At 39.0% G+C, this 20,318-nt stretch overlaps 2 protein-coding genes across 3 annotated transcripts in view; one reads left to right on the top strand and one right to left on the bottom strand.

Moving 5' to 3' along the window:
• Nucleotides 1-6,937, top strand: part of LOC306851937 (bone morphogenetic protein receptor type-1A-like) — a 44,702-nt gene extending 37,765 nt beyond the window's left edge. Inside the window, exons 4-13 of the mRNA XM_079388460.1 lie at nucleotides 1,039-1,210; nucleotides 1,315-1,417; nucleotides 1,501-1,600; nucleotides 1,977-2,073; nucleotides 2,333-2,468; nucleotides 3,084-3,276; nucleotides 3,482-3,779; nucleotides 3,915-4,090; nucleotides 4,221-4,351; nucleotides 4,723-6,937. Of these exons, the coding sequence (XP_079244586.1) occupies nucleotides 1,039-1,210; nucleotides 1,315-1,417; nucleotides 1,501-1,600; nucleotides 1,977-2,073; nucleotides 2,333-2,468; nucleotides 3,084-3,276; nucleotides 3,482-3,779; nucleotides 3,915-4,090; nucleotides 4,221-4,351; nucleotides 4,723-4,848 (1,532 nt within the window). The 3' untranslated portion in view covers nucleotides 4,849-6,937. The remainder of the gene's footprint in view (nucleotides 1-1,038; nucleotides 1,211-1,314; nucleotides 1,418-1,500; nucleotides 1,601-1,976; nucleotides 2,074-2,332; nucleotides 2,469-3,083; nucleotides 3,277-3,481; nucleotides 3,780-3,914; nucleotides 4,091-4,220; nucleotides 4,352-4,722) is intronic.
• LOC306851931 (multimerin-2-like) lies at nucleotides 6,415-14,863 on the bottom strand. Of its 2 annotated transcripts, XM_079388451.1 has the most exons (8): nucleotides 14,483-14,863; nucleotides 12,236-12,358; nucleotides 12,054-12,160; nucleotides 11,807-11,869; nucleotides 11,035-11,124; nucleotides 9,594-10,012; nucleotides 8,003-9,491; nucleotides 6,415-7,804 (listed from the first exon to the last, which is right to left on the bottom strand). In XM_079388451.1, exons 1-8 carry the CDS (start codon nucleotides 14,743-14,745, stop codon nucleotides 7,386-7,388), a joined length of 2,973 nt encoding a protein of 990 aa, XP_079244577.1. In that variant the 5' UTR covers nucleotides 14,746-14,863; the 3' UTR covers nucleotides 6,415-7,385. The 2 variants fall into 2 exon arrangements, with proteins under 2 accessions (XP_079244577.1, XP_079244578.1); XM_079388452.1 differs by lacking the exons at nucleotides 11,807-11,869; nucleotides 12,054-12,160; nucleotides 12,236-12,358; nucleotides 14,483-14,863 and adding an exon at nucleotides 11,526-11,703.
• Between the last annotated feature and the right edge of the window lie 5,455 nt (nucleotides 14,864-20,318).

The following is a 20,318-nucleotide window of genomic DNA, read 5'->3' as shown; positions in this document are numbered from 1 at the left end:
AAAATCAAAATGTCTATAGATTAAAGTAAAAAAAAACATTTGTATAGCCTATATAATGTTTGTTTTTCTTTCTTTCTTTCTCTCTCTCTTTTTCTTTCACTCTCTCTCTCAATTTTTTTCAATTCAAATAGCTTTATTGGCATGATAAAAATACATTAGACAACAATATATGATCTCTCTCTCTCTCTCTCTCTCTCTCAATTCAATTCAATTCAATATGTGCTTTATTGGCATGACAATTGTTACAATGTATTGCCAAAGCATAGTGTTTACATTAAATATAGAACAAGTATGTATATAAAAAAAAAATACATGCATGTGTGTATATATATATAAAATTAAACAAAATAGAACAAATCAATTCTAGAATTCTGTGAATAATTTAAAAGTGTGTGTGTATGTGTGGGCGCATCACTGATTTGTTGACTCCTCCCTCTTTTTGTGACAGGCATCAATGTATCTTGCTGCTAGTGAGATACAATCTTGTTTTTCACCTAATAAATATTGAATAAATATATCTCTCTCTCTCTCTCTCTCTCTCTCTCTCTCTCTCTCTCTCTCGTTTCTTTTGAGGAAGTTTGGTGTTACAATGAGGCTTTGTGTTCTGTTTGTGAGTTGGGTTTGTTTTCTTCATAAATTAATATTGTTATTTAATGGTGTTGTGAAATAATATTTGTAATAAAGGAATGTTAAAATTCAAATTCTCTCTCTCTCTCTCTCTCTCTCGTGTTGTCTCAAACCTGTATGAATTTAGCTTATTTCTGTGAATCAAGACTAGAGATTTCAAGCTTCAAAAAGGATGTAAAAACATTATAAAATGATAATAAAAATAGTCCATAAGGTTCATACATTATATTCCAAGTACTAAGACTGCAATTTATGCATATTCATTTTTGGTTTGGTTTTGATTTTCAGTTTCACTGCTTCAATAAAACGGTTGATATGACTCGGTGTTTGCGCAATAATGATGATTCTGTCAGAGACAGCTATATTTTTAGGCAGTCTAAAATATGTTTTCCCATATTTCAATTCTTCTAGGTGGGCAGAACCCAGACTATATGCTTCACGGCACTGGGGTCAAGCCCGGATCAGATCCAAAGAGACCCCAGTCAGGGGACGGGTCCACCGTGGCCCCAGAGGATGCTGCCCGCTTCCTTAGCTGCTACTGCTCAGGCCACTGTCCCGAAGATGCCACGAACAACACCTGCGAGTGAGTACACCATGTGCTTTTCCTGCTGTTCACGACAGGCGCTTTCCACTTTCCTCACCTAAATGCACACACTGTGATTAAATGGTCTTTTTGTGTTTATGCAGGACAAACGGCCAGTGTTTTGCTATCATAGAGGAGGACGAGCACGGCGAGGCTATCCTCACCTCCGGCTGCATGAAGTATGAGGGCTCCCACTTCCAGTGCAAGGTAATACATTGTCAGGGGAGTGAAGAATAAATGTTTAAGTGCTGAGGCATTATCATTGACTGAATGTGGTTATTGTTGTCCAGGACTCTCCTAATGCTCAGACCAGACGGACCATTGAGTGCTGTTCCACTGATTTCTGTAATAGAGACCTTCAGCCCACACTTCCGCCTGCTATTCCAGGAAGTAAGTTTCACGTCACTTAAGGACAACCTAAATATAATAAATACTGTATATGTATTTGTATTTGTGTGTGTGTATATATATATATATATATACACACTTTTGTTCATAAGTTTGGAGTCTGTAAGATTTTTGAAAGAAGTCTCTTTTGCTTAGCAAGGCTGCTTCAATTTAATTTAATCAATAATACATTTACACAATTTAAAATAAGTTTTTTTTTTTGTAATATTTTAAAATGTAGTTTATTCCTGTAATTGCTAAACTGAATTATCAGCAGCCGTTACTTCAGTCTTCAGTGTCTAATATCCTGATTTGGTGCTCAAGAAACATTTCTTATTATTATCAGTTGTTAAAACTCTGTGATCTCATTGTAATCCAGAGCCTCCGTTATGGAACGCCCACTTGCTGGCCTTTCTGATCTCTGTGACGGTGTGTTGCTTCACTTTGGTGGCCATAACTGTGGTGTGTTACTACAGGTGAGACTTTTATTTCATAATGACATGTTTATCCAGCTGAAATGAATGAAAGATGCACCTCAGTCTGTTAATTATTGACCAGCACACTGATAACACTGGCAGAGGCACACCTGTTTAAGATAGTCAAGTAAATTTAGCCTTAATGCATAGATATATACTGTAGCTCTTAGTAATAAGTAACTGATTCCTTTGTGAAAGGCTTCTGTGATGTAACATCATATTGAAGGTGATTATATGTTTTGTGTGGCTGTTTGATCAGGTATAAGCTGCAGACAGGACGGAGACGGTACCAGAGAGATCTGGAGCAAGACGTGGCCTTCATCCCTGCAGGAGAGTCTCTCAAAGATCTCATTAGTCAGTCCAGCACTGGCTCCGGTTCAGGGCTCCCCCTGCTGGTGAGGCACCGTTTCTGAACATGTTTTTCATAATAAGAACATGGTTTTAAAAGTCATTGAAACCAGTAAATATCAGAGAATTGTGGTTTCCAGTTAAAAAAAAAAGTCAGGGAAAGGTAATGACAATTTCTTTAGTAAGTATAAATGTTTGTAGTTGTGCACAGATCTAAAATATTTTATTGGCCAGGGGCCTGTTTCATAAAACAAGTTTACCAAATAAGCTAGGCTTATTTCAGTTAGTCTGACTTATTTTGAACCAAATTAACTAGCAATAAGTCAGACTAATTGAAATAAACCTGGCTTATTTGGTAAACTTGTTTTATGAAACAGGCCCCAGGACTGTTTTTTGTTTAGTTTTTTTGTATTGTCTTGTCTTGTTTTTTTTTTTTTTTTTTTTTTTGTCTTGTCTTGTTTAGTTTTGTTTTGTTTTGAAAATCATTATCCAGTAATCGCAAATTGCTGAAAATGTCATGAAACTGAAAACTTCATAAATTCATTTGTCAGAAGGTGTGGAAACCCTTGATAAATGGTTTTGCAACTTGTTTTGTTGGTTCGGAACAGTGAAATATTTTGAGTTATGATACTTGGTTGTAATTGTCCAATGTCGATTCACAGGTCCAGCGCACCATTGCCAAACAAATTCAGATGGTACGTCAAATCGGGAAGGGGCGGTATGGAGAAGTGTGGCTTGGTCGCTGGAGAGGAGAAAAGGTTGCAGTGAAAGTGTTCTTTACCCGTGAAGAGGCTAGCTGGTTCAGAGAGACCGAGATTTACCAAACGGTGCTCATGAGGCATGAAAATATACTCGGTAGGTTCCATCACAAAAAAAAGGCCAAAGAAACTGAGTAGGGACACACATTATATTGTATGCATTTAAAATAATCATTAGCAATGTACAGAGTCAAAGACATGTATATTACATTAGAAATTTTGTAGTTTTGTACCTGATATAGAACATTTACAGATTTAATATTTTATTTACATTAACATTCATTTTTCCTATCTTGCTCCAGGCTTTATAGCTGCGGATATTAAGGGCACGGGAGCGTTCACTCAGCTTTTCCTCATCACAGACTACCACGAGAATGGTTCTCTCTATGACTATCTGAAATACACCACCCTGGACACACAGGCTCTGTTAAGGCTGGCCTATTCTGCCGCCTGCGGCCTTTGCCACCTCCACACAGAGATCTACGGCACGCAGGGCAAACCTGCCATCGCTCACAGAGACCTGAAGAGCAAAAACATCCTCATAAAGAAGAATGGCACCTGTTGCATCGCTGATCTGGGCCTGGCTGTGAAATACAACAGGTGAAGACACTTTTGCAACACACACTCAGACATGCATACAAATACACCGGCAAAATATATTTAAAAAAAAAAAATCATTGAAGCATACTTTATTTACAGCTAGCATGCAATCATTTGCATTTGCTTTTATTTTAGTGATACCAATGAGGTGGACATTCCTCTGAGTACAAGGATGGGCACACGGCGGTACATGGCACCAGAGGTCCTGGATGAGACCCTAAATAAGAACCAATTCCAAGCGTACATAATGGCTGATATTTACAGCTATGGGCTCATTGTTTGGGAGATGGCCCGCCGATGCGTGACAGGAGGTTAGTTTATGTGTGTTATGTCAATGTATGTGAGGTTAAAATCTGTACACATTTCAAAGCATGTTTATGTCTCTCCTTTCTAAATATGTGATGGGTTTGTTTTAATAATGACATTTTCTTGTATGTGCAGGTATTGTTGAGGAGTATCAGTTGCCATACTGGGATATGGTACCTTCAGAACCGTCCTACGAGGACATGAGGGAAGTGGTGTGTGTTAAAGGCATGCGACCAGTGGTGTCTAATCGCTGGAACAGTGACGAGGTAAGATCTAGCATTGCAGTTTAGTTCAACAGCACTCTGTTAAAAAAAAATTTAAACTCAAAAGACAGAAACAATAGTGTTGCATGATCCTTCAGAAATCATTAAAATATGCTAATTTGGTGCTCATGAAATATCAAATCTACAAATCTTCAAGTTAAATGTCAATCTTATCTGCTTATAAAAACTTAGTTTTGTCAACATGTATGAATACATTTGCCGTAAAGTTGATCTCATTTCTAACAGATATGTACTAAAAGCCTCAAAACGTTTGATTTCATGGTTTTTACAAAACATCACTTCTTTGTAACTGACTATTTTATAGTTGTGTAAAATGCAACCCTAAAACAATTGTGTTTTTTACCTCCACACAGTGCTTACGGGCCATGCTAAAGCTCATGTCTGAGTGCTGGGCACACAACCCAGCCTCTCGCCTCACAGCTCTTCGAGTCAAGAAAACACTCGCCAAAATGGTTGAATCGCAAGATATCAAAATATGATCAGTTTTCCCTCCATTGCCAGTCTGAGAGAAATCATGGAGATATTTATGCTCACTTTTATGAATTATTGCCTCAGTTCCTAAACAGACCTGTGTGAGCGCTGCTGAGCAGAACATTTTCCTCCCTGTCTAGCTGTGCAGTAATGCTCTTAGTGTCATGTAGCACCCTCTGCTGGACAGTATGTGCCATAATGCATCCACGAGGAAATAAGGACAACTGTTCTGCAGGCATCGGTACTCACATCATCCCCATCGCCACCATTTTTCCTTCTTCAGATACTCTTTTATGTATTGGGAGAGATTCGAAAAGCATATGGTGCTTTCTGTGAAAGTTATGTAATACGATACGTCTGTATGGAGGAGTGGCATGATGGAGCTTTTTGGGAGAAGGCTTGACGGCTGACCCCTCTGTTATTGACTGAGTGGAGAGGCGGACATATTTGGGGTGATATTCAGACTAAACAACCATCAATATGCTTGGGATATGCTCCAGTGTGGCTAGCGTTACAAAATGGCAACTTTGCATTTGGATCATGTACAGCTCTGGCCACTGAAACATCAAAAGTGAACCCACACTATTTAATTCAAATGACCCATATTATGATATACATGTATAAAACAAAAAATGTCCCGTTATTACATATCAATATTTTAATTAATAGTCTTTTTGAAAAATTATTCCTTCAACTGCTTTCCTTTCTGAGAATCTGTTCAAAAAAGAGTGTTAGCAATAAGGTTTTCTAGTTGAAACCTTCCTATTTTCTGAAGACAGGGAATGTATTCACTGTTAGGAATAGAAAGTTCCGGTGTAATGACAGGAGTAATGTAATCATTACTCCAGCTCTGGCCTGAAGAATTGAAGTACCAAATTTTGCCAACACTGCTGCCATATAAGATCTATTCATCTAGAAGATATGGTGACGGATCTCTCAGAATGGCAGATCTGATCTGACTTATTGGAGGTGTGTCGGAGCAGATGTATGCCCACTACTCCCGAATGCCTCATAAACGTTGTATCTTATCCAATAGCCTTTGAGTCAACCTCACTATATCACATCTGATTCATCAGTGTCAGGTTGGATTGCTGTTTTCAATGCCACATTTAAACAGTTTTGCCTTGAATCTAATGTTGTGACGCCTGGGAATCATATGACTCATAAATGTCTGATGTGATAGAATAATGCAAATGCATGTGCTATTTATTCATGTCATATAGTATAAATTACTGTGGTAAGATATTTTTACTTGCAGGACTATTAACACTGTTCTTGCAACTGACATTCTCAATGTTTTTACAGTGCAGCTCAACCTTTCAAATACTACATTTATGACTAAGATGAAATTCTACATTTAATGACTTCCTATGAAAGCGTGGGTGTGAATTATCATTATTTCTCATCTCTATATTGTGTAAAAGTTGACCCTTTATATGTAATTTACTGAAAAGTCAGGACAGGCAACTTTAGTTCAACTTTCATATACATGAAAAGATTTTTTCATAACGTTTTTTTTTTTCCAGAAATAAGATTGTGAATGCATTTTTTTTCTTTTTTTTTTTTTTTTTTTTGCAAGAGCATAATCTCAAACTTAAATCACACAACAATGCATTATTAGCACTTGTTGAAAATACAGGTTTAATTTCAAAACTGTAAAAAATTGGTCATTCCTGCCTTAAAGATCAGGTTATATTATCAGCGTGCATTTAAATAAGATGTTATAGCAGTCTGAGAAATATAAATCATACAGGTACCAAAACATTTTGCTTTGCATTGAAGATTCAGATCTCCCATTGCTTGCGTGTCTTTTCTATATGTTTGGGTTGCAGTTGTCCTCAAGCGTATTCTGTCCATTGCAACCATGCCAGTTACCTTGTAAAATCATATTTGAACTAATTTAAGCTCATGTGTCTAGAGAAATGACTACACAATGTTTTTGTCTTAATTGTTTAATATGTAAGGAAACATAATATGAACTTAAATGTGCACAACATCTGGTTTTAAGAGAGGTGCCTTATGTTTACCAAGAAAATCTGTTCTGTACACAGAATTAGTCCAATGTATCGATTTTTAAGTAAATTACCTTATTTTAGTAAACAATCATTGTTTTTTTTTCTTCTTGATTGACATTTGCATTGAATGTGATCAAACTGAATGCATGAATTGCTGGATGTCCATTTTTTGATGTACAGAGTTTCCCTCGCTATTGGTACCTTTTGTTTTTTCATATTGCCTCAGGAACTTGTTTCCATAATGTATTCCTTGCCTTATTATTAGATCCTCCACATTTTAAAGATCAACAGAAGGGCTGGTGGTATCTAAATAATTCTGTTAAATAACTGGCTCCCCCTTATTTCTTTAACTTACCATGTTTCTCAGTATTATTCCGGAATCAGTTACAAAACATAAGATTTCAACCAGTATTTTTTGCACCTTCAAGAAGAGGCTGCATGCATACAAAATACAGCATGTCTGGCAGTGACGCACTGTGCGTCAGACTCAGACGTATCCTCCCATGCCTTTGTCACTCACCCAGTTCTCTTCACAGCATGTCCTTGTGCTCTGTACTGAAGAGCAATAGTCCAGACAGTGTGTTGTCCCCAAGCTGCGATTTTCGTAATGATCCATGCATCAATTCTAATGTAACTGTCTCCCCTTGCCGAAGCTCCAGCAGGGAGGCTCGGCTCACTGGTCCCCTTTTCTCCCCTTGTTCCTGTCTGAGGGAGGCCACTGGAACTCCGCTGCGCTTTAATACAGCCAATGAAAGGCCTCTCTCAAAGTCTAAGGTCACTAAAAAGAGATAGATTCCAGTCTCAGGGACCTGGAACACCCCTGATATAGGGTTAAAAGTGCCACCATAGTTCACAGCCACGTTTTTTGATGTGAGTTCCCCATTTGGTCCTCTTCTGTAGTCCAGGATTGTGATGAACACCACGGGGGAATGTGGTAACCAATCATGTTCTGAAGAGATTAAATTATTTAGATTTTTAGCTAAAAAGTATAATTTTCAGTTAGACAACAAATGCTTTGTCATGATGTAGTTTTAGTGTTGTCCACTGAGGGGCAGTGTTGTATGTACACTATGCAGATCACTCAGTATCAAATAACTTCATGTTTAAAATGAATGGCAAATGAAATAACTGTAGTAAGATCTCTTACCTCTTTCACTGTATCTTTTGCTTCGCCCACTGGAAGACTTTTCTTCTTTTTTGATCTGGTCTTCTTGCTTTAGACTCCCCCTTCTCTTTCCTTCTTTTTTTCTCACCAGTCTCCAAACTTCATCCAGATTCAGGCTTCTAGTCGAGCTGATCAGTTCTTCTGTATTACTGAACAGTTTTTGAAACATTCTCAAATGACCCTCCAGGTTCTGACGTAGGGATGCTATGTCTGCCTGCAGTTCTACAACAGAGCCACTAGGGGACGTAGTGCAGTTTCCACGGCGTTCTTCTAGCATGGTTATTCTACCTGCTAATTGCTCCACCTCTTTTCCCAGACTCCAGAAGTCACTGACTGAATAATCCACATCCTCCTCTCCAGTCGAAGGGTCTAATGAAGAGGACTGGTAACTTTCAGGGCCCCTCACCTGGTTATTTGTACCGGTCCCCTCTAAGGATACCACTGGGTCATCGCTATTCATCTCATCTCCGTCAGGATGCTTTCTCTGAAGGGAGGCCAGAATCCAATCATGTGTCTTGATCTTTTGCTGCATCACATCCATTATCTGTAAAAGATCTAGTATACTGAGCTCTTTCTTTTGGTTATGTGACCAATGAGTGAATTCCAGGACCTCCTCTCCGAGTAGCACTTCCAGGACTTCAGAGTGGCGTATGACATCATTTAGGAGGGAAGAGAAGGTGGCTGATAGGCCTTGCATTTCATTCGACTTGTCCTTGTCCCGCTGTCTCAGGCCTCGGATCTCCTGCTGGCTGTCCAGAAGTGAAGCCTGTAGCTGGGACATGCTGTCTTGAAGACTCCTGCTTCTGCCCTGCTCAAAGGCCAATGATTCCTTTACGTTCAGCAGGCCCTGATGAAGATCCTCTATTTCGGTGACATGATTCCTTTCTAGATCTGTCTCCTCAAGTGCAAGTTGGTTCTGTTTGGCTAACTGTGTCACATTAGCCACCTCCAGCTCCAACCTAGTTAGTGATCTACCAATCAACTTACAGCTACAGGCCTGCTCTGCAACTGCTGAATCATTTTTTTGTAGTTGTTGATAGATGTTGTCCAGGTCAAGCTCAATTTCTCTCAACTGACCCTCGTGTGCACTTAGGTTAGCTGTAAGCTCGCCAACACTGTTGAGCACCCTGACACGAGTAGCCTCCACCTCCAGACCAGTCTCTGCAAAGTGGACCTCAGTTCGTTGTTTGACCTCCTCTAGGCTCTGTTCCAGGCCTAGTAGGTCTATTTGCAGAGCCCGGACTGCTCCATCAGAGTCCTTAGAAGTCTCAGTCAAGCTGCTGAGCTTCGCAGAGTTACTTTGTGCCTTCTCATCTAGTCGAGTGATGGCCTCCCACACTCCTGACTCCTGTGTTGGCTGGCCTCCATTCGGATTGACAAACTCGGCACGTTCTCTCTGCAGTGCCCCTTCCAGCTTCTTCTGGCCAAGTCTCACCTCCTCAACCAATTCAGTTAGAGACTGAAGATTCACCTGTTGGTATAACACGGAATATATTATATATTAATTTATGCACTTTTTGTATGTGTTAGTTTTTTGAGTAATCATTTCAAGTAGTCCTAGTGAATGAATGACCTGTGCATCCTGACTTTGACTGATCTGATCATCCATTTCTTCCTTCAGTTTTGTTAGGTTGTGTTTCAGCAGTTCTTGCTGGACCTGAAAGGCCCTCTCAAACTGGTCTTTCTGTGCGTCCAATTGGGTTTTCATTTGACTGATCTGGAGATGGCTGTACTGTAGTCTTTGCTCGATAGGTCCACTATGACCTTCGCCTCTGGTCATGGGCATGTGTTCTTCCCGTTTCATCTGCAACTGCTGCAAGTCCTGAGACAATGCTTCCACCTCACTGGAAAGATGCTTCAGTGTTTGATTGAAGCTTTCCAGCACTGGTTGAAGCTGACTCATCATAGTTGACATTAATTGATGCATCGACAGCAGAATGGATGAATCAAGAAAAGGCAAAGGCTGAGAGGTAGGGAACCCTTCTCTGGCACCTGGAATATTGATAAGCCACTTTAATGTAAAGACTTACCATTTTTATACTTTTCAGATGTTAATAAGTGAGAACTACTTTGGCCCAGTAGTGCACAACACAACAAAATCTCCACAACACAAAATCTCTACAACACAACGGAAACAAGCCGCAACACATTGAAATTAGCACAACACAACAAAATCTCCACAACACAAAATCTCTACAACACAACGGAAACAAGCCGCAACACATTGAAATTAGCACAACACAACGGAAACAAGCTGCAACACATTGAAATTAGCACAACACAATGGAAGCAAGCTGCAACACAACGGAAAAACAAGCCACAACACAACAAAATTAGCGCAATGCAACGAAAACAAGCCGCAACACAATGGAAACAAGCCACAACACAATGAAATTAGTCCTATGCGTTGAAAACAGTGGATATATCAGCATATTGATTCCTCACACAGCTACAGAAATAGCTTTAAATCACTGAGCTCATGCAGACATTCTCCCTGCCAGAACTCTAGTCTCTAGAGGATATCACTGTGCCTGATGGGCAACTGCATGAGCTTTTATGGTGTTTTCCTCGGGAATTACCCTTTCCTTACAGGCCTCCTAAACAAACATATCTCACTATTTCACTGATATGACTTAATACAGCTAATGCATTTTTGATGGATGTTCTTTAATAGGCTGTATTTGTATTTAAATGCAGTGAGCTCAGCGGTTATAGATAACAACATTTTCTTTGAATGAGGTTAGACTCCAGGAGAAGCTATAAACCTCTTTCCAATCATCTATTCTATGACTCATCTTGAGCATGTGGTTCACTGATGACTTTTTGCCCTGTCTCCTTCCGTCTGTGGGTGATTGCATCATGGTGGAGTTTGTTTATAAGAAAGAGAGGATATCCTTCAGAGGACGTCATTGTTTAAGTAGTCAAGCTGTTCACTTTTGAATGGTGAAATCTCACATGCCTACTGTAATGTGTCAGTCCAAATGTTTTTCTTGCATGCTGATTTTGCCGCTTACCAACAGTACTCTGGTTTGGTGAATAACCATGAATAGGAGCTTCCTGTATGGGTTTTGCATCTTCCAATTGGTCAGTCCCCATTTTACCTCCTAAAGAAGAACAAACACATTTTGTTTGGAGGGAGAATGTGGGAAGGAAGTTAACCAGAACATTTTGAGTTTGAGGGTAAATATTGGGCCCACGCGTATGCCCATTTGAGAGGGGTTATTTGAGACCTTAAAGATTTTCCAACATCTAATCTAGAAGATTACAGTGCTTAAAATACTTCACAAACGTTATATTTAATGACCCAATATATTATGAAACATTATCAAACACGTTGATTTCAAAGTTTAAGTTAAATATTACATTAATGTGATTTAAACTGCAAGAGTGATGAGTGGATTATAGAATATACATCAACCTATTTTATGACTTCTACACAGGAAACAAAGACATGAGGGCACAAAGGATGGCTTCTGGGAAAATGTTCTGCCTTCGAAATATTCACCTGCCAGATATTTTGGATATGTGGAAAACATGACTTTAAGTTGTTGTTATTCTTATACATGATTGTTGCTTTTGCGTGCTGGCATAGGGCACTGTTTATCCAGCTATCCAGTGCCAGCCGTCTCTCCCTTTCCTGTTGAAGGACACTCACTGAGCCAAAGGCCTGCTGGATATTTCCTCTGTTTGTCAGAAAGGTTGTTTTAAAAAAAGCAACCTTGCAGAAAAAGGAAAGGTATGAAAGGTTAAAGGTAAAGCCAACCTTGCCCAAAACAACAGACTTGCCTGAGCTGCCTTTGTCATTAATCTCAGACTTTAAGGCATGCGTCTCATCCCTTGGAGGTTTGTCTGCAACAAAAAAAAAAAAGATATAGAGGAAGCAGCAGATGAGTCACCAAAACTGAATGGGCTGCTCAACTGATGGTTTCCTTTGAAAGTGGCCAAAGAGCAACATGCATACTCCCAACATGTTGTATTTATACATCTATGTAAAAACGACATTGAAATTGATCGTATTTGCATGCAATGTTACCTTTTTCCAAGCAGTTGTGTCCTCCATATCCTGGGCAACACGTCCAGTGCATAGAAGAGAGTGCTATTTGCTTCTGCTTGTATACAGGTCGTGAGGACTGCCTATACCTAATGATCACCATCGTCAACATCCAGAAAGCAAATCATAGTAGAAACATATGGTCTGAGGTTTATGTGACTCACATGATGATTTGACAATCAGGAGCTCCATCAGAACAGGGGTTCACAGATTTCACAGTTTGAGTCTCCGTAGCGCAGAGTACGGCTGTGGTGACCATTCGGTGATTTACATACGCACACCAGTTTCTGGCAGGAGACAGAAGGTTTGGGAAGATAAAACATAGAATAAAAGAAGAACGACAAGGGGAAAGTGAAAGTTGAGAGCAGAGATTACAAGCAATCACAGTTTGAAGATGATATATGCTCTGTTTCTTTCTGTTGTACTCTTCCCAACATGCTCAGGGCTAGATGTAATCGCTGAGCAAACGGTTTTACATGTCTTTCCATTGGCGAGTTCATTATGTTTGTTTTTAGCTTTCTGTTGTATCAGAGAGAATCTGATGAGCCCACATTGATTATGATGTCCACACATCCTCAGTCTTATTTTGGCAAGTCTGCGCTTTTCTGTGGTGTAGTATTTCGTAAACACACAGTAAAGAACACAAAGTATATTTTGTGAAAAATGACCCAGTTAGAGAAGCTGTCAAACACTGAAAGGTATGTTTGTTGGCAACTCTTCTCAATTGCTCAAACGTTGTGTAATCGCATTGTAGTGGCCTCATTTTCCCAACAGTGATGAACGCTATAATTGCTGATATTGTATAAACCGTGTACTGTTCTCATTTTGAACATTATATAAGAGCTGACTGAAAGATAGATAAACAGCATTTTCCATGTCAGTTCTCTTTCTTTCTGCTGCATGTCTGTGTTTTCATGCATAGTTTATTCCTCTCAAATGTTTTGATGCTTTTCTTAGAGGCTTCTCATGGCATGGGTTTCTGCATATGCATCCATATTCCAAGTCTTTATTGTGTTTCTTTGGGACTTATGGTGCATTTTTGAACTGTGACGTTTCTGTATTTTTCAGCATCCTGTGTCAAAGGATCAGTGTTTTAAGATGGCTTGTCAACGTAAAAACACTTACACTTTTAAAACATGTTTCCATTCTTTTCTAGCTGTTTTCAAATGCAAGAACACGTCCTGTATGAACGACCCCTTACTCATGCTTTTTCTACCGACCTTCCTTTGTGCATCCGCTGCAGAAACAAAGAGATTAGATAGCGGTGGGTTGTCTTGTTTCCTCTTGTTGCCACCTTGAACCATATAGCCCTTTGTCCAGTAAAACATCAGCCCCTATTCAGACACCGGTTCGGTCATAGTTTGGCTGAATGCTAGACCTGTCTGCCGCTTTATGGCTTTATCATTAATCTGTCTCCATGTACCCACATCTGAACATCCTTCGTCAGTCTACCTTTCTTTCATCTTTACCCCTCTTTTTATCTCTTTTATTTTCCTTTAAACACCTAAACACTTTTGATTAGCACTCCTCCTATGTCTTTTCTGGACACAGCTGTTGCTCATATTCTTTTGTTCTGGTCCAGACTAAAGCTCTTGGAAACTGCTGTAGGGGTACCTGTCCTCTGCCTCACTGTTATGCTGTACTGTGCATGCTCAGTCCGCTCTAATTCCTCTCTCATTGAATTGCATCCTCAAGAAATCAACAGAGTTAGTGTGTGTGTGTTACCAACACTAAAATATCAGCTAATGCATTTAAGAGAGTTGAATAGAAGTGGACAGCTAAACATTTGCATCACAAGCCCCTTATGTATATATTATATTTCACACTGAGTTGGAACTCAGTCACTCTATAATACTTTCCCAACAATTGTTTCAGATTAGATCACTGAAGCTCTAACTTGTATTTTGATGCAGATTATTGTAATCAAGCCTCCCAGGCAAATTCATTTCGGAACAAAAGGAGAATACACTGGACTTTAGCCAGGGTTAATGAAAAAAAATAAATAAATAATATATATATATATATATATATATATATATATATATAAAACTGTGATTTATTACATTTTGATATATAACCGCTTTAGTTCACTATCATTTCTATTTTAATTTGAGTTCACGTTGTTTCATAGTTTTGATTTTAGTATTATTCTACAATGTGGTAAATAGTAATAATAATAAAATTGGTGTTCCAGATATCTGACTAGTAGCATAAAAGACGAAAACTAGGGTTATGAAAATTAGAGGTGACCTAAGACCTTAAGTCAAACAAGACAAATATATAAATACAACAAATATATTCTTCACACCTTTTTATCACTCATGTCAAATTAAACATTCTCACCTGAGTCACACAAAATTGTATATATAGTTATAAATACATGAGGTTTGAAATATGTCAGCTTGACTCACCCTCTCTGAGCAGATGAATGTACAGTCTCTCTTGAGGTTGACGCTGAGTTTTGAGGTTTTCCCTCTGAAGGCTTCGGGATGCCGTGATGTTCATGTGCCAAGGGTAGGTGAGCGGTCCCAAAGGTGCCAGAAATATGCTGAGGCCTTCTTCCATTCCCAACAGCCTCTTCTTCCCCCACGTCAGGGTCCCTGGCCCTCACCTCACTGTGGCAGCTCAGAGAGTTCAGCACAGCCAGCAGCAGCAGAGGCAGAGTTTGGGCCATCTTGCTGTGCAGAGGTACTGAAAGTTTTCCTCCGGATGGCAGTTTTAAAACTAGCCTTAAACAATCCTGGAAACTCCCCACCCCCCTCTTCTTCTCTCTCTCTCTCTCTGTCTAAACTAGCCGGTATCCTCAGCAGCATGCCTTTCTCCCCACCCTCTCAGTTCCCACTCCCCCTCGCTCTCCCTGGACAGTATCAACACCCTCCAACAATAGGAGGAAATCTGCTGCTAGTCAACAACCTTAAATCCATGTATTGCACTACTTGCAAAGTTACAGCTCCCTTCCATACTCAAACTCACACATTGCAGTCTCATGCATGATGCTTGTTTGCAAGAAAATGGAATTTCATGTTTTATACTTTTATGTATTCGAATCCTTGTCCCCAGTAGCGCCATGCTGTACCAGTCAATGTTAATTTCCTTTTACTAGTCTTTGGTTTATACCCTAAAAAATAAGGTACAATGTACAATAAGGTTCAATTCATTAAAATTACTTTAGGTGTAATGCACTAACAGTGAACAAAAAGGATTTAGATTGTTTTTATTTCACAATATTAAAATTAACTAATAATCTACTAAAATTTTCACCCATTGAACTTCATTGTAAAGCACCACTTAAGGCTGTCACGTATTGGTGAGACAAAGGCCCATTCACACAAAAAATAATAATTATAAAGATAACTATATTATTGTCCACACCAATGCATGATAACATTCTGTTCATTATAAGTTTTGACTGCAATTGTCATCTGGCACTTTAAATACACCAGCTCTTTAAAGCATGATGGATTCTGATTGCTCTCAATGTTTTTATCGTTCATCAGCCGGAAAGAAAATCGCTGCAATTCCAACAATGTTGTGTTCCTCTGTGCCATTATTGTTATAGTGATGTGGACTCTCTTTTAACCATTTTTTTTATTTTTAACTATTTTAAATATGATATCTTTATTGTTATAGTCATCATGGTGTAAACAGGCTTTTACGTTCTTCAAAATCAAGGTTTTTGCAGCGATGCCATGGAAGAATTTTTTGGGTTTGCGAAAGAACCTTTCAGCGAACAGTTCTTAAAAGAACCATTGGTTTCCTAGTGTAAAGAACATTTTAATAATCTAAGAACTTTTTTCCAATGTAATAAACCTTTTGTTCAATGGAAAGATTTCAGGTTTCAGATTTCAGGGATATTATATATGTTTGCATGGATCCATAGATGGCAATAAAGAAACTTTGTTTCTAAGAGTGTACATTTCATATTCTCTGGCTCAAAAATGGTTTGCGCTGAAGAAAGAAAAAAAATGAAATAGATGTCAGTGCAGCTTTATATATATGCTATGGTTCCAGTCCAGAGATTGTCTGCAGTGATAAATGACTAGAATTTTTATAACACACAAGAGCCCTTGTTCTTAGCGCTGACCCCGTTCTGTAAACCATGCCTCCCAAATGCCATCTTCGGAGCAGACATCAGTTGCTCTTTCTCAGCCTGGAGTGAAAACATCCCACCTACCAAGAGGTCACACTAGAATTAGACTGCATGAGGTGGGGGTTTATACAGAGAGAATGAGTTACTGTCAAACTAAGAAGGCATTTTCTCTGTGGTGTGGTGGTCATCAGGGTCTCTGGCTTCATGTCTGTGCTTGACTGCCTCAACAGTGCGCAGCTCAGCTGTGGCAACAAACATGGGGTCTCCTGGGCCGGCCACTCCAAGCCCAGCAACCAGCAATCGGCCTGTGCTTCACAACGTGGCTTCCTGCACTCTGACCACAGACTTCCTGTCTGGTAAAATCTGACTCAACCTTGACCAGAAAAGAGGCTATATGCTTACTTAAGAGTAGGGGGATGATATTATCTACTTTTATTATCTAATAATTATTTTTGGATGTTGAGACAGGAGCGGTTTTAATGTAGGACATTTAAATTCCAAAAATAAGTTGTGTAAAACTAGCCTTCAAAAGCTTTGACATATATGACCCTGGACCACAAAAAAAGTCATAAGTAGCATAGGTATATTTGTAGCAATAGCCAGCAATACATTGTATGGGTCAAAATGATCGATTTTCTTTTATGCCAAAAATTTTGGCATAAACTAATTGTCAATATTTTTGATTAGTAATATGCATTGCTAAGAACTTCATTTGGACAACTTTAAAGGTGATTTTCTCAACATTTTGATCTCAGCCAGATATTGTCCTATCCTATCCATACAGAAAGCTTATTTACTCAGCTTTCAGATGCATACTTTTTCAAAAATGTACCATTATGACTGGTTTTGTGGTCCAGGGTCACATATAGCTGGACAAATTTAGCTGAAAACCACTTGTCTTTAACAAATAAGTGTCAAATGGTTGAGCAACAGTAGCTTGGTATTGATGTTTTTTTTTTGTATTTAATTTGACTAACGAGTAGATTCACATAGAAACTACACAGGCAGAACTCTGTAAAAAAAGTTTTGGAGATTTGAGAGAATTAAAGGTTTAGTTCACCCAAAACTGAAAATTCTGTCATTAATTACTCACCCTCATGTCATTCCAAACCCATAAGACCTTTGTGCATCGTTGGAACACAGATTAAGATATTAAACATAGAAAGGACATTGTCAAGTTCGACCGTTATGTTATGAACCTACGAGAATACTTTTTTGTGTGCGCAAAGAAAACAAAAATAACAACTTTATTCAACCATTTCTTCTCTTCCGTGTCAGTATTTGATGCACGCTCACAACAGTACCTCAATGCATTATACACGTTATTTTTGGATTCTTCATGGACAAAAAGTATTCTCGTAGCTTCATGAAATTACGGTTGAACCACATACACTCACCTAAAGGATTATTAGGAACACCATACTAATACTGTGTTTGACCCCCTTTCGCCTTCAGAACTGCCTTAATTCTACGTGGCATTGATTCAACAAGGTGCTGAAAGCATTCTTTAGAAATGTTGGCCCATATTGATAGGATAGCATCTTGCAGTTGATGGAGATTTGTGGGATGCACATCCAGGGCACGAAGCTCCCGTTCCACCACATCCCAAAGATGCTCTATTGGGTTGAGATCTGGTGACTGTGGGGGCCATTTTAGGTCAGTGAACTCATTGTCATGTTCAAGAAACCAATTTGAAATGATTCGAGCTTTGTGACATGGTGCATTATCCTGCTGGAAGTAGCCATCAGAGGATGGGTACATGGTGGTCATAAAGGGATGGACATGGTCAGAAACAATGCTCAGGTAGGCCGTGGCATTTAAACGATGCCCAATTGGCACTAAGGAGCCTAAAGTGTGCCAAGAAAACATCTCCCACACCATTACACCACCAGCCTGCACAGTGGTAACAAGGCATGATGGATCCATGTTCTCATTCTGTTTACGCCAAATTCTGACTCTACCATCTGAATGTCTCAACAGAAATCGAGACTCATCAGACCAGGCAACATTTTTCCAGTCTTCAACCGTCCAATTTTGGTGAGCTTGTGCAAATTGTAGCCTCTTTTTCCTATTTGTAGTGGAGATGAGTGGTACCCGGTGGGGTCTTCTGCTGTTGTAGCCCATCTGCCTCAAGGTTGTGCGTGTTGTGGCTTCACAAATGCTTTGCTGCATACCTCGGTTGTAACGAGTGGTTAGCATACCTCGGTTGTAACGAGTGGTTATTTCAGTCAAAGTTGCTCTTCTATCAGCTTGAATCAGTCGGCCCATTCTCCTCTGACCTCTAGCATCAACAAGGCATTTTCGCCCACAGGACTGCCGCATACTGGCTGTTTTTCCCTTTTCACACCATTCTTTGTAAACCCTAGAAATGGTTGTGTGTGAAAATCCCAGTAACTGAGCAGATTGTGAAATACTCAGACCGTCTGGCACCAACAACCATGCCACGCTCAAAATTGCTTAAATCACCTTTCTTTCCCATTCTGACATTCAGTTTGGAGTTCAGGAGATTGTCTTGACCAGGACCACACCCCTAAATGCATTGAAGCAACTGCCATGTGATTGGTTGATTAGATAATTGCATTAATGAGAAATTGAACAGGTGTTCCTAATAATCCTTTAGGTGAGTGTATGTCACATGGACTACTTTAACAATGTCCTTGCTACAAATTAAGCACAATATCAACCTACATTTTTTTTCAGACTCGGGCCTTTCATTTGCTTTAGTTGTAAATGTGATCAGTGCCTGGTGTCAAATCAATTCCAATGGGAAATCCCAGCATGAAGAAAAATAGTGTATGTTTACCATAAAAACATGTTCTGACTGGCATGTGTTTGTTTGCAGTAGAGGAACAGAGAACATCTGGTGTATTCACCTGCAAAGTGCTGGCAGGGAGGTGAGATGCATTCGGATGTATTTGTGTGTGATATTTTTGTAGCGTGTTTCTCTGTTGAATCTCTGATCCTTTGAGCTCTCCTGAGAGTGCAATATCAGCTTATTCTCAGCTCTCTGTTATGTCATGCTGGCAGAAAGAACTGTTTAGATGTAGACTACACAGCAGTCTACGGCCTGATGTGTGCTTCTGTTCTCTGCACGTTTATGCTATAAGTACTGGCGATCATTTCCCAGTTGGTGAGATAGCAGCACCACTTGTTATCTGAATCCTTGCTTACCTCCTCCTTTACGATGTGTTTTTCCGATCAGTCATAGTCTTGTATTGGGATGCATTTTTGCACTCAGAGTGAATTAATACTTTATTAATGATGACATTCATATTGATGAATTCATATGTGCGTTGCATGTCATTCCACATCCGTCTGGTAACTGCTGTAGAATGCCGTGGGCCAGAGTATGTCATTCATTCATAGCCTGTAAACTCTTTAATCCCACATGGAAACAGCTGACCATGTGACGTACAGTGGAGTGGGAGAGAGGCCCTTTCTGATCCCATCAGAGGTTACTGCTCTGAGGCCTCAGCGCTCCTTCACAGCTTCTATTTCCTGTGTCAATCATCATCCTGTGATCCTTAACCAATCCACAGCCACCAGGTGGGTTGGTATTTGTTATCCTCACCCAATCAGATTGCATCACACCACAGAATTCTTGCTGATTTATGACTTTCAGATGACAATTCAAAATATTTTTTAGCATGGAAAGTAAGGCATGATTCAGCTGTTTTTGTTGGATTTTTTTATTTTTTTTTTTACTTTCCAATTTACAGGTCTGCAGCAAATGCAACATAAAACACCCCAAAACCTTGATATTAACTCTATATACGTCAACAGGAACATTTTATCCTCATAATAAAGCTATAGGTCCATTATATTCAATTAACATCTATATATCTAGCTATATATCTATATAATTTAATATATCCTATTAATTAAAAAAATAAAATAAATGTGTGTCTACATAATAAAATACAAACATATATCACCTTGTAGTAACACTTTATATTAAAATATGTTTCATAAAAAAATAAATGTGTGTGTGTGTATACAAGCACACACATTTATGTATGTATAATAAATAAAATATTCAAATACAAATATATATCACATTGTATACATACAGTATACTTAAATGCATATTATATCAATGTTTTACTATTATATATATATAGCAATACATTATATGAATTTATGTAAAAAAAATATAT

This window comes from Barbus barbus, assembly GCF_936440315.1.
Source record: "Barbus barbus genome assembly, chromosome: 32".
Taxonomy (NCBI): Eukaryota; Metazoa; Chordata; class Actinopteri; order Cypriniformes; family Cyprinidae; genus Barbus; species Barbus barbus.
This window is presented reverse-complemented; position numbering and strand designations above follow the sequence as displayed.